The following is a 22,264-nucleotide window of genomic DNA, read 5'->3' as shown; positions in this document are numbered from 1 at the left end:
AAGGACTGATGTCTCTGTACCTGGAAGCCAAAATACATAATGCCTCCTTAAGATGTTTCTGTAAGATATTCAATCACAGCCCTGTGAACACTGACGAATGAAGGTTGTAAAACAGATTATGACCTCTTCTACTTTTATAGGGAAGGCTCAGCGTACAAATGACTTCTCTTAATCAGAACTAGTTCATACTACTAAGTGACAGAATTACATTGGAACCGAGTCTAACTCAAAACCTAGGCTCCTTCTTCTTACTATACTACATTGCCTCCTTCTTAGCGTTTAAACTTCTATATAGACAAGAATATCCACAATTCCTATTATACATATATACCATTAGGTATTACACTGTGAATAAGCATAGCATTTTCACAGTTTTGTACTCAACATGAGAAGAAAAATGATTACATGTAAATTTGCATGTTCTATCTCTTATGCTTCTCCCTTTGAAACTTTATAGAGATTAGAATATTATTTACAAGACATCTAATTAAAGTCATCAGCCAGTTACCAGTTCATGTCCTATCTCTTAGGCAGCTCTAAGTGATGAAAGAATTTGGATGCCATGGCTTGGGGTAATGATCATGTGAAGGTCTTGTAACAATAACAGGTTATGAATTAGTCTTCATTTTCCTGCCACAATGGACCTGTCAAATACCACCAAGCCCTTTCTACGTTCTCCTACATTCATTTTCTCGGCTACCTGAATTTCTTACCTTCATCTTTAATTAAAAAAAAATCCTTCTTTGAGTGTGCCAGTACTGGGGCTTGAACTCAGGGCCTAGGTGCTGTCCCTTAGCTTTTTCCCTTAAGCCTGGAGCACTACCACTTGAGCCACACCTCCACTTTCAGCTTTTTCCTAGTTAACTAGAGATAAGAGTATCAAGGACATTCCTGTGCTGGCTTACTTTGAACAAAGATACTCAGATCTCAACCTCCTGAGCAGCTAGGATTACTTGAGCCATCAGCACCTGGGAGAAACAAAATCCAGGTTCTGTTATTTGACTTTCAGGAAAGCTCAGTAAAGCACAATTATACACCAACTATAAATAGGTACTTCAATTAGAATTGCAGAAATCACGAGTAGATCAGGAATAATGTCATGTGCTTAAAATATTAAGATAAATATGGTTTGCAGGTACGCAGTAACTTACTCAACCAGGTTTTAATTTGTCATACAAACTGAGCCAAAAAGGTTCTAATAGTGATAATGTTATGAACTTTTCATTTTTCTTGACTGTAGAAGGAGAAGCAATCATTCCATCAGCTCTGTACTCTGACAAGGCTTTTCAGCTGCTATAAATACCAGCTCTCTAATCACTTCTAATTGCTATCCTTTCTTCCTTTGGCATTGAATTTTATTAGGAACCATCAGGATGGGTTTTCTTAAAAGACTACTTTCAAAAATGGAAAGAAAAGAGTCTATAGTATTCTTATCTCGCATTTCCCTTTCTGACACGATTCTTACTAAATGCCAAAGAAGCTGTGAGCACAGAAGTCAGTATCCATAGAGATGTTTTAAAATTCAATCATGTCCTCATATCTTCCAGACGGTCTTGAATGTGATTCATTGGCCAAACAACACATGGCACAGATGGCTGCAAAGATAACACTGCACAATGACCCAAGAGCGTGGTGTAAGGGGCAGGGACACAGTCGCACTATTGTTTTCCATGTAGAGGTAAAGACTGTTCAAGTACAGTCAGTCTAAAGAGCCGGGCACCAGCACAGCCATACTGGCCCAACGATGCCTAGCAGGTTGGAAGGGTGAAGAGGGTGAGGTGGGAAAAAGACTGGAGGAAGGAGGAAGAAGCAAAAGAAAGAAAGGAAAAAGAAAGCTTTTCACTTCCTCACCCTCTTAGAATATATTTCGACCTTCTATTACCCACAGTATCTTTCTGGAAAGCTCTCTTGTCTGGGACACACAGCTGAATCATTTTGGGAGGTCAAAAAGCCATGCTAATCTATACAAAGTTCTTTGAACTGCCTACTAATCTGAGTTCAAAAGTTCTTGGTCCATTCTTCCATTGAGGAAGACATAGCATACAGGAAGTATGATCATCTCAGTGAAGTAAAATGAACAAAAGATGATTTCTTGTCAGGGGACAATGGCTCATGCCTGTAATCCTAAACTACTCAGGAGGCTGAGCTCTGAAGATCAAAATTTGAAGCCAGCCCAGGCAGTTAAGTCTGTGGGACTCTGATCCAATTAACCAGCAAAAAAAGCTGGAAGTACAGTCTCAAATGGTAGCACACCAGCCTTGAGCAAAAAAGCTAAGGGACAGTACCTACGCCTTGAGTGTAAGCTCCAGTACAGGCACCAAAACAAAGTGGTCTTTCCATTAGTCTGTCTACTTAATCATTCTGTTAACTTCTGAAATTTATCATCTTTGAAAAATTATAATTGGTTTGTATAGGATTTTATTTTAGTCACTCATCCTCTGAGCCCTACCAGGACAACCAATGGATAGTATTATAATCACAGTTAAAACTCTCTCCCATGTTCTCTTTCCTCTGGTCTAGCATACGAGCTGATACTTCTCTTTTTTTTCACCTCTTACCCTGGTCACAGTCGGTCTTGTAAGGGATTGAAATTTTAATATGCATCTAATAAATCCATTTGATAAAATGGATTTAAATTCATTTGATAAAATTTCTATCTTTACTCTGGGGAAAAGATTTCAACGAAGACAATCACATGACATTTTTAGCTTTACAGTTAACAGTTTTTCAGAGAGAGGATCCCTCTTGGGGCTGACGGAGAAAGTTGCTCCTAGTTTAGGAAAGGGGAAGTTGTGGGTTATTTAATTTTAATTATGGCTTCATTGGCTATACTATTATACAGGAATGAAAAATAGCACCAAATATACCAAAGGCTATCATTTCCAAGCTTGCATCCCACTAGAGCCATGATTCCTATAAAGACAATTAGCATTCATCTGTTTGACTTTTGGCCTATGGAAACACTTAAAAGGCTTGTGAAGGAGGAACCTCAAGGAGATGTTCAGGCAAAAGAGATTACACCAGTTAGAACTCAGTGTTTCCAGATTTGGTAACTTCCACAAATTTGTGTTTGATTTTCCTTTTGTTTGGCCAGGGCACTGTCCTTGAGCTTCTTTTGTTCAGGTAGCACTCTACTATTTGAGCCACATTGCTACTTCCAGGTTTTTCATGTTTTTTTTTTCTTTCCTGTTTTATGTGGTACTGAGGAATTGAACCCAGGGCTTCATGCATGCTAGGCAAGCCCTTTACCACTAAGCCACATTCCCAGCCTATTTCTCCTTTTTTTTTTAAATTAGGGATATTTACTACATGTTCATACATTCTTTAAAGCAACCACTTTGTGAAAAGAATATAACAGATACCGATACTATCAAAAACTCCACTGTCATTGAATTTAGAAAGCTTTATTTGTCATTACTAGAAAAATGATATAGCAAAACCTGAGGCTATAGACTAAAGGAATTTATCCTAAGTTAATATTTAAGAAAGAATGCTAATGAAAACTAATAACTGTAAACCAGGGACTAGTCATTCTCTGATTACTTTGGATGTTAGCTTTTGTCATTTTTGTTCTTGTTTTCATTCAATCCTCTCCTGTACCAGGGCTTAGTTTGCTGGGTTTCTTGTTCACAGTTGGTATTTTACCATTTGAGACACATCTCCAGTCCAGCATTTTGTCAGATAATCAGAGATGGAGTATCGAGGCTGGCTTCAAACTAAGATTCTCTGGGTCTCAGCCTCCTGAGTATCTAGGAATACAGGCATGAGCTGCTAGCACCTGGCTACCTTAAAAAAAAAAAAAAACCACCTGAATTTTAGGATGTTCACATGATTCTAAGTGACCTGTGATGGTCCACTGACAAACGAAGGTGATACAGAAGACCTGACTGCTTGGCAGGGATCCACTTCCTTCCTCCTGCCTCATACACATGCTTTCAGTTCAGCACACACTCTAGCAAAATGAACTCCTACATAAGAAGATGGTTAAGACTCAAGCACAGTACTAAGTTTATCGAGTGTCTGGGAAATACCTTTCAAACCAAGAAATTATGTGTATATTATTGAGAGAAAGAAAATGCCTCCATTTCTTTTTCTTTTTTTCTTTATTTTATTTTTAAAGCCTTGACCTACTTGAATGCGATGATGTTAGGGTGCTTCAACTTCCTCAAATGCTTGATATCCGTCTCATTCTGCTCTCTCACTTTCTTGATGGCCACCTCTTCAGCTCGGAATTTGCCCAGGAACACAGCTCCCTGGGCTCCACTACCCAGCCACTGCAGCTCTGAGATCTCCTCAAATGGCACTTCCCATGTATCTAGGCACACAAGCAAGAAACAAACTTGACATCTTGGAATTTTTCTCAGGGACCATTGTATGGACTGTTCTGAAGGTACCAACTTCATTCAGAATGACCCTACTGTCCAATTCCACCCCAAAATACAACTTTTCTAGGGGCCCTGGTAAGGTAGAACAGTATATTAGTTTGAATCAACTTTTAACTGCTGAATTGAAGCAGTTCAGAGATCTCCAGTATAATCTCCCTTAAACAAAACATATCCTGATACTCCTACAATGCCTCCACCTTACCATAAGCTTGCATATTTTTGGTTTTCTTTTTGTGCTGCTACTGGGTTTGAACTTACGGCCTTGTGCTCTTGGCTTGGATTGTACCACTCAAAGCTGGTACTCTATCCTCAGCCATATCTTCACTTCACCAGCTGGATTCTAACTGGGACCCTCAGATCCCAGCCTCCTCAGCAGCTAGCATTACAAGCATGAGCCACTGACGCTCATCATCAAGCTTGCACGTCTGGCCCACTTTCCTAATTTCTCTATACATGTTAGGTGTTGTTTTATCCTATGAATTTCTGCTTCAGATGCTCAATGAATCCTCACTGAATAAAATCCTAAGTTTCAAGTTTCCTAAGAACCTAATTTCGCATAATACTCACGTTAGCATTTACCTTTTATAGAGTATGTCAATACCAGAAACTAGCAGAATGCTTTACACGGACCATACATTTAATCTTTACAACAATGCTACATGCCTGGCCTTCTAGTGCTCTAAAGATGAGAAAACAAAGGCATATGCTGGTTAAAGAAATTACCCATAGTTTTGTGTCTGGTAATGGCAGAACTGGGCCAAGGAATCCTAGAATCGACCAATCCAGGGACAGTGTTTTCTCCACTCTACTATACTGCCTTCTGTGAAGCAGTTGAGAAGGTCCTGGACACACACATAGTTGCAATAGTTGAGGTTTCTCTTTTCCTTATTATTTAGATTAAAAAATATTTATTACATTTTTTATTGTCAAGGAGATATACAGAGGGTTTTTTTGCACTATTTATTTATTTATCTATTTATGTCAGTTGCAGGGCCTGAACTCTGGGCCTGGGTGCTGTCTCTCAGCTCTTGAGTTCAAAGCTACAGCTCTACCATTTGAGCCACAGCGCCACTTCCAGCTTTTTCTGCTTATGTGGTGCTCAGGAATCGAGCCCAGGGCCTTGTGTATGCAAGGCAAACACTCTACCAATGAGTCACCTTCCCAGCCCTTGCACAAAAATTTCACAGGGGTCAATTTTAAGTAGTGAATTATTGGTGAATTCATATTGCTGTTTAAAATCCTTTCCTATATTAATTTTTTGTTATAAACACTTAGTATTTATATAATAAATAGCATGCTATTTTAAATAAAGCATCTCAAAAAATCCATCCAATGTGCACTTTTAATCTCATGCAATTTAAAAAAGAATGCAATCCATCAATCCTCTTTGGTCTTCTTTCTTCCTTCCTTTCTCATGATTTCACTGGGCTTCTTTCCATCACAGCTGGAGCTCTACCATTTGAGCCATGCCTCCAGTCCAGCTTTTTTCTGGTTAATTGGAGATAAGAGTTTCTCTGACTATTCTGCCCAGGCTGGCTTCAATGATTCTAGATCTCATCTTTCCTGAGCAGCTAGGATTATAGATGTGAGCCACTTGTGCTTAGTAATAGTTTTCATTATAAATGTTAGTAGTTGTTTACAGATTTTCCTAATTGTAGCTGGTGACAATGATAGATATGAATATATTGGTTTCACCACAATTCTGCCAGCAGTATTAGTAATTATCTTTTGGTTCTAATTTAATTATATGTATAATAGTGTTTTATAATTTTGAACTAGATTAGTTGTCAGAGATACAGTGTTTTCACATTTCACATTTGTGCTTTGTATGAATTATCAAAACTTCTTTGTCCAGTCATCTATTTGTGTCTGTAGTTTCCAAAAATTTCAAGAATATCTCTTTGATGCAAATGAGAACATTTTATTTTATTTTATTTGTTGGTCATGGGGCTTGAACTCTGGTCTTGGGTGCTATCCCTCAGCTCTTCAGCTCAAGGCGAGCACTCTACTGCTTGAGCCACAGCGCCACTTCCAGTTTTCTAGTGGTTTATTGGAGATAAGAGTCTCACAAAGCAACAAAGAGATAATCTTATAAATGCATTAGAAACACATGCATGAAAGAAAAAAACATTAAAATACATATCTAAGGGTTCACAATGTCCCTCCCCCACAGTATAACCCCTGCTTTCACTATATTTGATGTTAGTATAACATGAGGAGGAGATGGGGAAAAACCAGTTGTTTAAAGATACAGGTGGACCTGTTGCAACAATGAGAAGTACAAGTTGTCATGTCCAAAACGAGCTTTACAACGTCGGTGCGGGGGGGGGGGGAGGGGGGGAAGGAGAAGGATTGGGATTGGGGGGGAGGGGGGAGGCTGGGAAAGGATGTGAAGAGTAAACAAAAGGAGGAGGCTGCAATGCTTGGTAAGAAATGTACGCATTATCCTGCCCATGTAATTGTAACCCCTCTGTACAGTATCTTCACAAATAAAATAAAAAAAATACTAATAGCTAAAATTCAGAAAGCAAAAAAAAAAAAAAAAAAAAAAAAGAGTCTCACAGACTTTTCCTGCCTGGGCTGGCTTTGAATCGTGATCCTCAGATCTCAGCTTCCTGAGTAGCTAGGATTACAGGCGTGAGCCAGTGGCGCCTGGCTAACATTTTATTTCTTTTCTTCTAATATTACTGTGTGGTGCTGGTGCTAGATCTTGAACTCAAGGCCTGGGTGCTGTCTCTTAGCATTTTTGCTAACCTGGAACTCTACCACCCTACAGCGTCACTTCTGGCATTTTGGTGGTTAATTAGATATAAGTGTCGCATGGACTTTTCTGCCGGGCTGGGCTTTGAACAGTGATCCTCAGATCTCAGCCTCCTGAGTAACTAGGATTATAGGCATGAGCTACCAGTGCCTGGCTTAATTTTATTATTTCTATACAAAATGTTTCATATAATTTATATATTTATATTATATACAATTCTAAATATATTTATATAAATTATATATTTATAATTTCCTTTGTAATTTTCAGTATCTAGTCTTCTAAAAGCTCTATCTTCTAAAATTTACTATCTTCTAAAATTTATTTGTTAATATTTTTCTTTTTAAACTTTTTTTGGGGGAGGGGGTCAGTCATGGGGCTTGAACGCTGGGCCTGGGCACTGTCTTGCAGCTCTTCAGCTCAAGGTGAGCACTTCTGGTTTTCTGGTGATTAATTGGAGATAAGAGTCTCATGGACTTTCCTGCCCGGGCTGGCGTTGAACTGTGTTTCTCATATCTCAGCCTTCTGAGTAGCTAGGATTACAGGTGTGAGTCACCGGCACCCAGCTTTAAACCTTTTAAAAAGTATTCTTTTTTATTGTAAAGCTGATGTATAGAGGGGTTATATCCATGTGGAATTTATTTTAATATATAGTATGAAAAAGATGCAAGTTATTTATATTGCTAGTTAGTGATTATAAAATAATCCTTTTTTACACTGACTAATGATGGTTACATTATAATTATTATATTATTAGAAATAATGTCCATTGTTAATGCTTAGTATTTTTATAAAATGAGAAAGAAATCATTATTAAATGTAGATGATAAATACACTTGACATACAAATACTAGCTAATCACAATATAATAAAGAATAAAATTCTCCTCTACTAATGGTAGTTCATGCCTGTGCTATGTTCAGGCAAGTCTTAATTATCCATGGCAAAACAAAAGCATCGAATTACCCTGGCAATTCAAGAATAGAGTAGAAAACAAAGAAATACTTCCACTATGTTTCTACCAATCTTTTCACTTGAACTAATAATTATCAGAAGTAAAATTGTTTGATGTGAATTTACTCCTCATGTCTCATGACCTTCTGTCTGTGTCTAGGAGGAGGCTAAGGAGTAACAAAGAGGCAGAAAAAAAAAACATAATAGGGACATAAATTGGGAACCTGGTAACTGTTGAGTGAAACAACTAACCTAATAAATAATAGAGAACTGGTTTTATTCTCTAGAGTTAGTCCCAGACTTTTTGCTGCTTTCAACCTTTTCATTAGATTAGTACTCTTCCTTAGCTGTTAATTTTTTGATTAATCACATGACCACTAACTCTGTGTGTGTGTGTGTGTGTGTGTGTGTGTGCACGCATGTGTGTGCTGGTACTGGGGCTTGAGTTCAGGGCCTAGGCATTGTCCCTTAACTGTGGTCACTATGACTTAATTCCAATATCCACCATGATCCACAGGACAGAGAACACCCTCATGCTTGCCTACTTCCTTTCTCTTTTTCTCTCTTTCTCCTTCCTTCCTTCCTTTTTCTCTTTCTTTCTTTATTTTTGTGCCAGTCCTAGGACTTGAACTCTGGGCCTGGTGGCTGTCCTTGCACTGTTATACCCAAGGCTAGCACCCTAGCACTCTAGCACTTGAGTCACAGCTCTGTTTCCAGCTTTTTATTTTTATTTTTGGTGGTCAACTGGAGATAAGAGTCTCACAGACTCTTCTACATAGTGTTGGCTTTGAAATGAGATTCTCATATCTCAGACTCCTGGTTGCTAGGATTACAGATGTGAGCCACTGGCCCCTGGCCTGCCTACTTTAAGGAAAATATTTTCTTTTCTTTGTTCAGACATGGCTGTGACAATGTTTGCTTTTTTTTTGGTTGGTTGTTGGGGCTGAACTCTGGGCCTGGGCGCTGTCTCTCAGCTCTCAGCTCAAGGCTAGCGCCCTACCACTTGAGCCACAGCGCCACTTCTGGCATTTTTCTGTTTATGTGGTGCTGACGAATCAAACCCAGGGCCTCATGCATGCGAGGCAAGCACTTTACCACTGAGCCAACCTCCCAGCCCCACAATGTCTGCTTTGAGACTGCAAACCATTTGGCTGTAGAAGATTTCATTACTACCTTACTTGGCCTTCACTATTGACATATTAAAAGGGAGAGGAGGACATCATTGATTATTTTTAAAACCTAGTAAGATTTCTGCATAAGTACCAAATATAGGGGCACATCTGTTACATGTGTTATCCTTTGGTCGATTGTGATGCAGGATTAAAGATAAGCTCTTTGATCCCAGAGCAAACAAGGAAATACTACATTTAGTTTCTGGCTGGCAAATCTCTGTGCAGGCAGGCAATAGCACCATCCCTCAGTGGGATGTCCTGCAGTCGGCTAGAGAGCTAAGCACCTGCTTTACCCTTGTAAGAATCTTAAGCTGATCAGTTCTGTGTCTTAATTACTCCTGAAATAAGCCTTTCTGAAAGTTACATGGAAGACAAATTAAATGCAAATTGGTAGAACAATAAAAATTTTGTTTCTTTTAACAGACTTCTAAGTAGGGGTGGCCAGAGAATCTGAAACTTAGTTATACTCTCATTTCGGTTCCTATTTTTCTTTCTTTTTAAAAAAATTATTGTAAAGATGCTGTACAGAGGGGTTACAGTTCCATGAGTAAGGTAATGAGTGCATTTCTTGTAGAGTATTGTTTCCCCCTCCTTTGTTGTCCTCCCACTATCCCTTCCCTCCCCCTCATATTTTTTTCTTTCTAAAATTTCCTATTGAGTGAATTAAAACAGAAATCCTGGTACTGGCAAATGTAAAACAAAACAAAACTTGGAAAACCCTTAAAAACAACAAATCATTTCAAGCCAATGACTGCAATGTGGCTAATCATCACTAAAAATACAACAAACTAAATGTTGAACATTAGGAGAGTGCTTAACTAAATGTCAGCACATTTAGATAATTTAATATTATATGGCTTTTAAAAATATTCCCTAAAATGAGTGCTCATGTCTATAGTCCCAGCTACTTAGGAGGCTGAGATCTGAGAATTGAGGGTCAAAGCCAATCTGGACAGGAAAGTCCATGAGACTATAGTCTCCAGTTAAACACTTAAAAAGCCAAAAGTGGAGCTGTGGTTCAAATGGAACAGTGCTGGCCTTGAGCAAAAAAGCTCAGGGACAGTGCCCAGGACTTGAGTTCAAGCCTGAGGACCAGCACAAAGGAAAATTGTTGTTTTTTTTCAAATAACCTTTAAGAATTATGCTTATGGTGAGTATAGTGCAAACATGAAGTTCCAGCTCTTAGAAGGCTGAGGCAAAAGTAGCAAGGGGGCCAATCTAGGCTACATACATAATGAGAACTTGTTTCTATTTGAAATGGAAAATGTACAATTATGCAGTGAAACAATGTTACCCTTTTTCCTTCAGTGCTGAAGATCAAACCCAGGGTCTTATACATGCTAGGCAAGTCTCTACGCTGAGCCACAGCCCCAGTCCAAGATAATATATTCTTTAAACATTAATAGTGGTTCTTTTCAAAAGACTAAAGGTCTTAGATCATTTTAACCTTCGGGGGAAATACATCTGTATTTTTCCTATTGCAAACATATATTATTCCTGTTATCAGAAAAAGGTGGTTTTAAGGGAATATAGCTAAGTTATACAGACTACCAGGCCCCCATAGTGTCTTTGTTTTGCATGCATAACACCTAGATTGGAATATATAAATATACATGTCATACAATGTTGGGAGTTAAAATTTTACTATTGACAAAGCTAAGGTGTGTGTGAGAGAGACAGAGAGAGAGAGAGAAAGACAGAGAGAAAGAGAGAGAGAGAGAGGCGGGAGATGCAGCTCAAGGGGTAGAGCACTTGTCTGGCAAGCACCAGGCATTAGGGTTAATGCCTAGTATGGCCAAGAAAAAACAGCCGTGGGACCTAGAAATTATATGCTTTTTAAGATTAGATATTTTGGGTTTTTTTCTTCAAAATGTGAGCTTTACTCTAAGACAAGAATTCTATTTACTATAATCTACAGCAGTACCATAACCTTCAGGGACATTAACATATGGCATGTGGCACGCCAGCTTATGTCTGATTTTGAATCAGTCCAATGGCCTCTCCTCTCCTTTCCTCTCCCTTTTCCTTTTCCATTTCCTTTTCCAGATTTTCTTATTGTGTGAGCCTCTTGAGTAGCTAAGATTATAGGCATGAGCCATCAGCACCTTGCGCGAGTGTGTGTATATGTATTTGTATTCTCATTCTTTTCCCTTTCTTCTCCTTTCCTCTTTTCTTTCTCTCTCCTTCCTTCCTTCCTTCCTTTCTTCTTTTGAGACTGAATCCTGCTGGCCTCAAACTCCTGAGCGTAAGTAATCCTCCTGCCTCAGCCCTGACCATCAGACTATTTGATTTTATCAGAAAAAATATATACCCACTATTTTCATATTTTCACACCGATATTAAACTATTTTCATCTTTCATACGATATACCCAAAACATACATGGAAATAGAAAATTTTTAAAAGGAGCTCTAGTGTTTTCTTCTTATGATCCCAGGTATCTATTCCACTTTGAATATCATTAGCGTGGATGATTACAAAAGATGGGCTTCCACCAACAAAGGCCCACCAGATGTGACCCTGCTCCATTCAGAAGTCCCTAGGAAACTGAAATGGAGAAGACATCTGACCCAGTTCTTTATTAATTCATCCACATGTCAAAAGTTATCTAGACGCTGGAGCTGGTAGCTAAGGGGTGGTTATGCAAGGACTCTCTTCCAGGTCTGCATATCTGGAACACTATAGCTTACCTTGCTGCTGGAGTTTGTAATCGGTGGAATATGCTTTCCCAATGATGTTCCACACAGGTCGCAAGCATCCGAAGAGTCCTTCGAGAAACCCCCCGCTGCCACTGCCCGACCTGCTGAACTGAATCTTGATGTCCTCAGTCCCATTTGTGTTCTCACCATCTACTGTGCTGTTGTTCCCCTGAGACACAGCCACCTCTGCTTCATCTTGTTCCCTCAGTTGAAGAACACTGTTCTCAAACTGGTCCCTGGAGTCCTCGCTGACGCTGGTCAACACTGTTGTGGTGATGGGGCTGCTTACACTCTCCACTAGCTCTGGGCGTACCACGCCTCTTTCCGGCTGGTCCTCGAGGAGCTTGGGTAAAGGGTGGTTCCCCATGGCTGCGAGTTCATCTTGTAGGCCAGTGAAGGTCTGGCTTTCACTCACGGGTGAGCATGGAGACGGGGAGCAACTCAGGTGCTCCTGAGGGCTGGCCATCGTGCCATGAGTGTGGCCCAGGTCCTGAGATGACACTCAGAGGATGAGTAGAGCAGATGTTTGATGTAAGAGAGGGCTCCAAAACCTGGGGGGAGGAGCAACAAGAGGACATAGACCTGTTAACAGGTTTATTCCACGAGATGGAATACTGTGCAGGCATAAGAAAAAATATATCATAAAAGAGTAAACTAATGTGACAAAATGTTCATGACATATGAATATATGGGTATATATATGGGTATATATGGGTATACATATGGGTATATATACTATATATAATTATAAATTTTAATGTATTTTATTTTTAATTTTTTTTTTGGTGCTGGTACTGGGACTTGAACTCAGATCCTCACACTCTTGCTTGACTTTTTCACTCAAGGCTGCTCTACCACTTGAGCCAAGCCTCTACTTACTTTATTTTAAAAGACAGACAAATGTACATCTAATTAGAGACTGGAGGGATATATCTAAAGAACAGTTAATTTTAGGTGGTTAGATTTAAGAGAGATTTAGGTTGTGATCTTCAAAATTTCCCAAGGACTCTATATTAATTTAACATTGATTTTTTTAGACAAAAAATAACCTCTCTTTCTACAAAGGAAATTTAGTTTACATACACATGCACATGCACGCATGCACACACACACATATACTTATTATTATAAGTTGTAACATACCCTCCCCTTTGCTTTACTGTCTTATCTACTGGGACATTGCTTCATTTTCAAAGACATCCATTGAACCATGTAGATAAATGTCCTTCTTGTGTGTGTAAGACAAATTTCTGAAATTATATATATATATATATATATATATATATATATATATATATATAGTTTTTGTTTTTTGGGTCCTGTCATGGGGCCTGAACTCTGGGCCTGGACACTGCCCTCAGCTCTTCAGCTCAAGGCTAGCGCTCTACCACTTGAGCCACAGCACCACTTCTGGCTTTTTTCTTTTTGCTTATGTGGTGCTGAGGAATTGAACCCAGGGCCTCAGGCATGCAAAGCAAGCACTCTACCACTGAGCCACCTTCCCAGCCCTGAGATATAAATATTTTTTTAAAAAAAATCGTACTCTACTAAATTTAGGATAACACAACACTTTAAATCTGTTATTTGCTTCTGATTTGTATATCAGCAACATTTTCTCGGGGTTATCTAGCTTCTGAAAATACAGATTTAGTCTAGATTAGCCAAGTCATGCAAAATTAGTCTTAAATTTGTTCACAGTAGGATTAAGAACCTTAAACTGGAAAAATGAAAGAAAAGTAGATGCATGGGATTACATCAAAAGGCTTCTGAACAGCGAAAAGAACAACCTATAGAATGGGAAGAAATACCTGCTCCAAATCCAGACGACCAGTTTCCCTTGCCTTTCTCAGAAGCCTATGGAATCTCATAGGGATGCTTAATAAGATTCAAATGCTGTTATTGGACATTATTTTTTTTTACAAGTCCTAGGACTTGAACTCAGCGCCTGGGCACTATACCTGAGCTTCTTTTGCTCAAGGCTAGCACTCTACCATTTGAGCCATAGTGCCACTTTGTTATTGGACATTATTGGATTGGAGCATTTGATCTCTGTATAACAAAACCAGTGTAAAGAATTACAAATTCTGTGTTTCACAGAGGGAAACTGGCCTAGAGAGAGATATCTATCTACCAGGTTATAGAGCCAGAATGAAATACCAGGTTACTCTCCCTAATCCCTACTTTCTCCAGTACCATAAGTCTCTGGAAGACACAGTTCCCATGCTTTAGAAATTCACAAACTACTTAATAATCACATTGAGGGAATTACTGTCCTTCCCCCATGACAAATGAACCCTATCACATTACACAGAGCTTCCAGCGATGGGAAACTGTTCAGTGCAGGCCGACACAGTCTGGACATGAGATGAACATTGGTTGTCAAGTATGTGACAGAGGGAAAGAAATCAAGGAGGAATAATAACATTAGCACTGGCAGGGAAGCAAGAACGATCAGGGCATGGGTGAGAGAGACGATGCCCAGAAACAATGAACTAGTGGCCAGTGTTGATGAGCCCCATGTTGCACATGTAACTTCTGCCTCCCTACATGGCTCTAAATGTGGTGATAACAAGGCAGGTGATTCTTTTTCAGTGATATCCCTTTAATTGGAAGAGGTTAAGGGGCCTAAAAATTCTAGGGCATGGAGAAATCTAGGCATTTGGAAGCTACCTGGGAATATATGGTTGGAGGGCAGGGGTAAGGGAAAGCTGAAGTCCATTGGTACCACAGTGGCTGTCTGCTGATGACTCCATGCCCCCTACCCCATCCTCCCTGTGCCTGTTCTTTCTATGCTCATCTTGAAGCTTTCCTGATTATTACTCCTCATGTGGCTTTCTTACTGGTCACCTGCCACAACCTTGAGTGATCTCATCTTTAACGTCTCAAATAAGGCTCTTGCAAGCCTGTTGACTTCATGGTACTTGGCCTGGCCAACTAGCTAAGCAGGAATTTCCAATCTTTGCCACTAGGCTTCCTGTTGTGTTATATAGCACAAACTGGCTCTCATCAACCTTCAGAATCATGAAAAATGTTGTGAATTTCAGCTAAAACACCTCTTTGTACAGTTTATTCTGTGAAGCAAATATTAGGACTTCATAGTCAGGCCTGGCACATTTCTATTTCATTCGCTTTTCTCTTGAGACTGGAATGAGCTCATACACAAAAAGTTTGAAAGCCTCAGTTTCTGAGTAGAAAGTGGACTTGGCCACGTGGGCACTAGGAATGAACTGAGTCCAGACCTCACATACAGCATGACACTTAAGACACCAGGGAAATCAGGACATTGAAGGGATAGAACTCATCAGGATGTTTTACAGAAGAACCAAATCTCAGAGCTTCAGCAAGCTGAATATGACAACTAACTAGAGAGATGAGTTCCTTCTTCATCCCAGCTCCTTCTACTAGTCTAATTTTTTTAAAGATAGAAATGAGTGGCCATGTTATTGAGACTGAAGAAATCTGCAGCACCTAGATGAGTTTCTTTGTCTCTATGGTCTCAAAAAATGAATCCACCAACATGGGGGCAATAACTTATTGAAATTTAAAAGATAAGCAGAGCTCCTGTTAAGACAGAAGGAGTCCTAAGAGAGGGCACTGTTTGGGGTGCCATTGTGCAGGGGTTATAAAAGTGCCTCTAAGAGAGAGAGCTACAGGACTCCTAAACTCATTGGACAGCCCACAAGCCATATCAGTCTGAAGACCTAATGAGAGGCTCCACGCAGCCTACACAAACTCTCTAGGCATCCTTTAGCCCCTCTGACTTGGTTGCCAGTTCAGTCACCAGCCTGTTGTTTACATGCAAGTCTTACATAGGCCATGGACTATGATGTGATGTCCAGGAACCCACTTAAGGTCATAGTGAGCAATATAGAACCTCTACAGGAGAAGCCTTTGCCTTCATTGCTTAGCCAGGCTCTTTTTCTGTTCCCAATATGAAAATCACTGATAATTACAATAGTACTTCAGAGCACAAGTCTAGATGCACAAGCACCCACCTGGAGGAGTGACACTGAACCCCTCGACAGAGCAGTCGAAGGCTACTTGGCTACTGGGATTCAGTTCTACACAGAGTGGGAGGAGGTGAGGTCACCCTCAAGGTGTGCATAAAGATGTGCAAATACGTTTCTCATGCTCACCTAGAATGTCAGGCCCAATGTGAACCAACAAAAGGCAGAGAAATCAAGAGGCACAAGAACAAAGAAAGAAAATCATCACCATGACTATATTCAGATATGATCAGAGCTGGCTCCACATTTAAGAAGTGTGGAGGAGGCTAAGAATATCTTAATTTTATCCATGTTTGTATGCATCCCCACCCACTCCCCTGCACAGTGAAGAGGCTGCGGGGTGGAAACTGAGGGAATGCAAGCTGCCCACTATTCTTCACTGCCTTTTGCCCTTTTATAAAGCTCCTCTTTTATTCTCCAAATTTAGTTGAGGTACCCTCCTGGCAACCGAACATTGGTTCTTTCTTTTTCTTTTCTTTTATGGTGCCAGGATGGAACTCAGGGCCTGGGCTCTGAACTTTAGCTTTTTCAAGCTGAAGGCTGGATTCTACCACTTGAGCCACAAATTCTCTTCTGGCTTTTTGCTGATAAAAGAGTCTCACAGCCAGGCACGGGTGGCTCACGCCTGTAATCCTAGCTACTCAGGAGGCTTATCTTATCTCTCATAAAACACCAGAAAACCAGAAGTGAGCTGAAGAGCTGAGGGACAGTGCCCAGGCCCAGAGTTCAAGCCCCATGACCGAGAGATCAGCCTCCTGAGTAGCAAGTATTACAGGCAGGAGTCACTAACACCTGGCCATTTGATTCTTTTAAAAAATAATGGTTCTCATTGTTGAGAACCACTTTCAGGTGTCTTCAAGGAAGGTGAAGCTACAATGACAGTTCAGCAAGAATTTTATGCAGGAACTGTTCCAAATGGATCAATGAAAGCTGTGCTGACCAGGCAGGAGTGGAGTTGTACTGGGATGGCAAAGACCCACACTGACCAATCACTGATATTTTCCCTGATTGTCATGAACTTGGGCTCCATCTTGTATGTTGGCAATCTTACCCACATTTTAGGCTACCACAGAAGAGATACTAAGGCCCCCTTCATTATGGTTCTACTGAGTAGAATGATAATGTGGGGTCCTTGGTTCTTGTGCAAAACAAAGCATCCTAATCCATTATGTCTATCCTTAAAAACTGTTTCTACTGAAGTTTCTGGGGGTACCTGAATGGCTCAAAATCTCCCAAGTCATTAAATATCTACAGCCTTATACTTAAAAAAAAATAATGGTATCAGTTAGTTGGAAATGTCCACATGTGCACACAATGTACCTTGATTACATTTCTTCCCTACATCCTTTTCCCTCCTCCATCGCCTTCTAAACCAATCATAAGCTTCATTGTTCCATTTTCACACATGTACATGAAGTATTTTGACCATATTCGCCCTCCTTCACTGTTCTGATTTCGCCTCCCCTCTTCTACTAGTACCCTTACCCCAGTCAGGTCAAGTTTCATTTTCCTAATATTCATTTTTGTTAACAAGCATGGTAATAGTTAAAGGGGGTTCACCATAGTATTTCACACATGCATGTACAATGCATTAATCAGATTGATCATATAACATGCATGTATATGTATATATTAGAGAAAAAGACAAGATTTTAATTTTTCTGTTTAATTACTTATCTATTAATTTATTAATACAAGTATCATTTATTATTGATTTATCTATTTAATTAGTTTATTATGATTTTATAGTTGAATGTATTATTTTTATCTATTTTATATATTCCTTATTAGTAGATTTATATCTACTTTTGTATATTAGAGGAGTAGGAAGAAAGGCATGGTTTGAGAGGAAAATGGAGGAAGCTGAGGAACTTCAGGGAGTTGGAAAGTCACCCTCCTCAGTAAGACGTAATATGAACTCAGAAGTGGGTCCCGCTGCTGCCACCTTCCAGTGGGTTCTGGTCTGAGGAGTACATACTGGGTGTTCCCACATGTGCCCTAGAGGCACACTGCCTCTGGCCTGTGAATTTCTTGGCCCCAATAGGAGGAAGTGGTTTGTGCAAAATTAGTAGGCAAGGGTTGGAGACAGAAGCAGCTGTGCATTGGTAGGGCACTGCCAATTTCTGGAAATTACCTTGGGATTGTGCCAAAAATCCCAGGAAACAGCAGAGAAAGAGGAATAGAAGAGGCAAGGTGACCAAATGGCACTCAAGAATCTTGTGTGTTTTTGTTTTTTGGTCATGGGGCCTGAACTCTGGGCCTGGGTGCTGTCTCTCAGCTCTTCAGATAAATGCTAGCATTTTAACACTTGAGCCACAGGGCCACTTCTGGCTTTTTCTGCTTATGTGGTGCTGAGGAATTGAACCCAGGGCCTCATGAATGCAAGGCAAGCACTCTACCACTAAGCCACCTTCCCAGCCCAAATCTTGGGTTTTTATCAGGCAGTTTTTCCTGTGCTGCTAACTGAGGATAATGATACAATGATCAGATTTTGAATTTTCTATTATATATGAATAAAGATTTCTGGGAAATTTAGCCCAGTAAACAAAGTCTTCAGTTGAATAAAATTTTAAATTAAGCATTATTGTGATAAGATGTATTAATTGGTGATGAGTTCTACCCAATCAATCTTCTCTAGGAATTTTCTCAAGTCTGTCCTTCCTTCCTTCTTTCTCTCTCCTTCCGTCTTTCCTTCTCTCTCTCTTTCATTCTTTCTTCCTTTTTCTTCTTTCCTTCCTCCCTTCCTTCCTTTTCCTCCTTCCCTTTCTCCTCTCTTTCTCCTCTCCCTCCCTCCTTTTCTCCATTCCTTCTTTTTTTTCTTTCTTCCTTTTTTTTGTGTGTATGTACCAGTCCTGGGGCTTAAGCTCAGGACCTAGGCATTGTCCCTGAACTTTTGTGTTCAAGGCAGCTAGCACTCTACTAGAGCGACTGCTCCACTTTTGGCTTTTTGGTAGTTAACTGGAGATAAGAATCTCATGAGCTTCCCTGCCACAGTTGGCTTCAAACCACAACCCTTAGATCTCAGTCTTCTAAATAGGTAGGATTACAAGTGTGAACCACCAGTACCTAAACTATTTCTTAAAATGAATTCACACGGCCATCTTAACATTCTGTACATTTCTCTAACATGGACATAGCTCCACAGCATGTGAAAAATCATACATTAGGAGAATTGTCCTCCTTTTAAAACTAGGTTGAAATTGCTTGCTCACAGTCATACTATAAGATAGAAGGATAGGGGGGTGGGGGGGAGGATGGGAAGGGATGGGAAAGGGAAACAAAGGAGGAGGCAACAATGCTTGATAAGAAATGTGCTCATTATCTTGTAATTGTAACCCCTCTGTACAGTATTTTCACAATAAAAAAAATTCTTTGAGGAAAAAAAATAAAATGTCCCTTGAAGTTCATATACAAAAAAAAAAGATAGAAGGATAGAAGTTTGGCACTCAGCTCTTGGTTTGAACTTTAAAATATTAAACAACTCTTTTGAACACAGTACAAAATGTTGGGATTTCAGGTAGGATGAGCAGAATAGCCTCCAACTGTGCTTTTTCCCTCACTTGCCCTCTTAACTGAACCAGCTACCTAAACTATTTGGAAGGAGACCAATAAGATCATCCAAATCCAATGACCTTCCACATTCCATCTTCTTTTCTTTTTCTGGTACTGGTATCTGAACTCAAGACCTCATTGTCACTCACCTTGGTCATTTAGCTGGTGCTCTACCACTAGAATCATGCCTTTTTGCTGATCAATGGAGCTGGAGCCTTTTGGACTTTCCTGAGTAACTAGTATTACAAGCATGGAACACTGCTGCTCAGCTTCCATCTTCTCGATATCTCATTCAATAATCATAACCCAAAAATATTGATTCAGGCATTTTATTTTTTGTTATTAATATTTAATAATATTGAAGTACAGTCAGTACCCAACTTATAATGGTTCGGTACAGGTTTTACCACAATGGTTAAAAAGCAATACATATTCAATTGAAGCTATACTTTGAACTTTGATTTTTTTTTTCCTGGACTAGTGATATGTAGTAAGATACTCTTTAGAGATAATGGGAAACTGCAGAAATTTATGTTCAGTCAGCCATGTGATCATAGCCATGTGATCATATATTTATATATGTGGGTGTATTTATGTAGTATATATTTTTATATATAAATGTAATACATTCATATAACTATGGATTCAACATAGGGCTGTGTAAGTGCTCTAAACTTGACACATTCCTCTAGACCTTTTACTCAGATTCTGTTATGAAATAGGTAGGGTCTTAACTTTGGCAGGCTGATTTTGATTTGAACTTTTGATACTCTGTTTCTGCCTCCTGAGTAGCTGGGATTACAGGTGCATATCATACTTGATATATATATATATGTGTGTGTGTGTATATATATATGTATATAATATGCATATAATATATACATATATATATGTATGTATGTATATATATATTTGAGACAACCTGACTAGATAGTTTGGGCTGCATCGAACTCACAATCCTCCCATTTCCACTCTTGCCAATCTGGATAGAATCAATGTCTTAAACTAAGACACATACATAAATGTTAAATAAATAAATACTAAGAAGTAGTAATTAAATACACACTTTAAGAAAATAGATGTTAAAAGTGAACAGTGGTAATCACTGTTCTTAAATTTTCTTATATCTAGCTAGGCACTGGTGGCTCATGCCTTTAATTCTAGCTACTCAGGAATCAGAGATCTGAGGATTGTGGTACAAAGCCAGCCTGGGCAAGGAAAGTCTGTGAGACTCTTATGTCCAATAAACCACCAGAAAACCAGAAGTGGCACTGTGGCTCAAGTGGTAGAGCACTAGCCTTAAGCTAAAGAGCTCAGGGACAGCACCCAGGCTTGGGGTTCAAGCCCCACGACTGACAAAAAAATAAAATAAAATAAAGCAAGCTCAATGTAGCTATACTATTTAGTTCCTACCATTCTGGTGAGAGAAAATAATTATTTCCCATAATTTAAACATTAATGTGTTTTTAATTATAAGATGATTTTATTGGTTCAAGAAAATATCATTAAGGAAAACAAAAGAACAATTAGAACCTAAGAGAACCACTACACAGCTGCATTCTCAAGGGAGACTGTGGAATATTTCTCCTCCCTAGGGATCAGAGATCTGCATGCTTCTACACCATGTTATAAACATAGACAGCCTGTCGGCCTCCGGGGGATGGCTTAATCGGGTTCCTACGCATGGGTCACCACTGTCCTGGCAGTGTGACTGTCTTCTGGAAGCTTGCCTTTGCTTTCCTCAGGAAAACCCTTTTTCTCCAGGGCAAAATCTAAGAAGCTTTCTGTGGATCTAGGGCTAGAGAATCTGTACAACAGCAACTCTTCCCCAGTTTAGAAGAAAGCGTGTCAGAATAGTTTTAGGTGATACATTTAGCATTGCGGTAAAATGTGTGAATTCTGTATTCAAACTGCTTGGGCCCTCATAGCAATTCTGTTATGGATAGGTTACTTTTCTTTTTTCTTCCTGTTTCTCTACTTGTTTGTAGGGTTGTAAGAGGATTAAATGGGATAGCACTTGCAAAATGCTTAACCTTTAAAAAAATGTATTTTATTGTACAGATGATTAAATAACTCACTGATAGCAACTAAGTAGTAAAGACAGGAACCAAATTTGACTCCACTCTAGTTCCAGAGCCCTAATCTAAGTATAAGTCCTTAACATGCTACCATCAATATTGCAATGGACTTCTATCCAATTAAGAAAGATGTAAGTCAGAAACATACAGAATGAACTCACATCTTTTTTAAGAAATTATTTTTACATCATTGTACAAAGAGGTTTCAATTCAACAAATCAGTTTATAAGTACAACACATTGATCAATGCCACTTCTTCCATTTTTCTCCCTTAACTTTCCCAATCCCACCAATCCTGTGGTTCTATTCTCACCGATGTACATTGAATATAATGACTGCATTTACTGTGGACTCACATCTTTACCTTGAGCTTAGGTTCTAAATTTAGGATGAAAGGTAAAAAGTTACTAGAAAGTACTCTAAACTATGTCCACTCCTATAGGGCTTGCTCCAATCTGTTTTGTCATTAAGCCTCCATAGCTGAATAGTTTCACAGTAGCTTTGAGTTACATTTGGATATTCAACTTAAAACTGATTAAAATAAAACAAAATAGCTGGGCACTGGTGGCTCATGCCTATAATCATAGCTACTCAGGAGGCTGAGATCTGAGAATTGTGGTTCAAAACCAGCCCAGGAAGGAAAGTCCGTGAGACTCC

The 22,264-nt window shown here is 39.4% G+C and overlaps 1 protein-coding gene across 1 annotated transcript in view; it reads right to left on the bottom strand.

Annotated features, from left to right (window-relative positions):
- Map3k13 (mitogen-activated protein kinase kinase kinase 13) overlaps positions 1 to 22,264 on the bottom strand; it is a 134,339-nt gene that overhangs the window by 42,886 nt on the left and 69,189 nt on the right. The window contains exons 2-3 of the mRNA XM_013034761.1: positions 11,962 to 12,521; positions 4,132 to 4,315 (exon numbers count right to left, since the gene is read on the bottom strand). Coding sequence (XP_012890215.1) covers positions 4,132 to 4,315; positions 11,962 to 12,436 — 659 coding nt within the window. The 5' untranslated portion in view covers positions 12,437 to 12,521. The remainder of the gene's footprint in view (positions 1 to 4,131; positions 4,316 to 11,961; positions 12,522 to 22,264) is intronic.

Source organism: Dipodomys ordii, unplaced genomic scaffold (genome assembly GCF_000151885.1).
Source record: "Dipodomys ordii isolate 6190 unplaced genomic scaffold, Dord_2.0 Scaffold196, whole genome shotgun sequence".
In the NCBI taxonomy this organism is placed as follows: domain Eukaryota; kingdom Metazoa; phylum Chordata; class Mammalia; order Rodentia; family Heteromyidae; genus Dipodomys; species Dipodomys ordii.
Note: the sequence above shows the minus strand (reverse complement) of the source record. Positions and strands in the feature narration are given on the sequence as shown.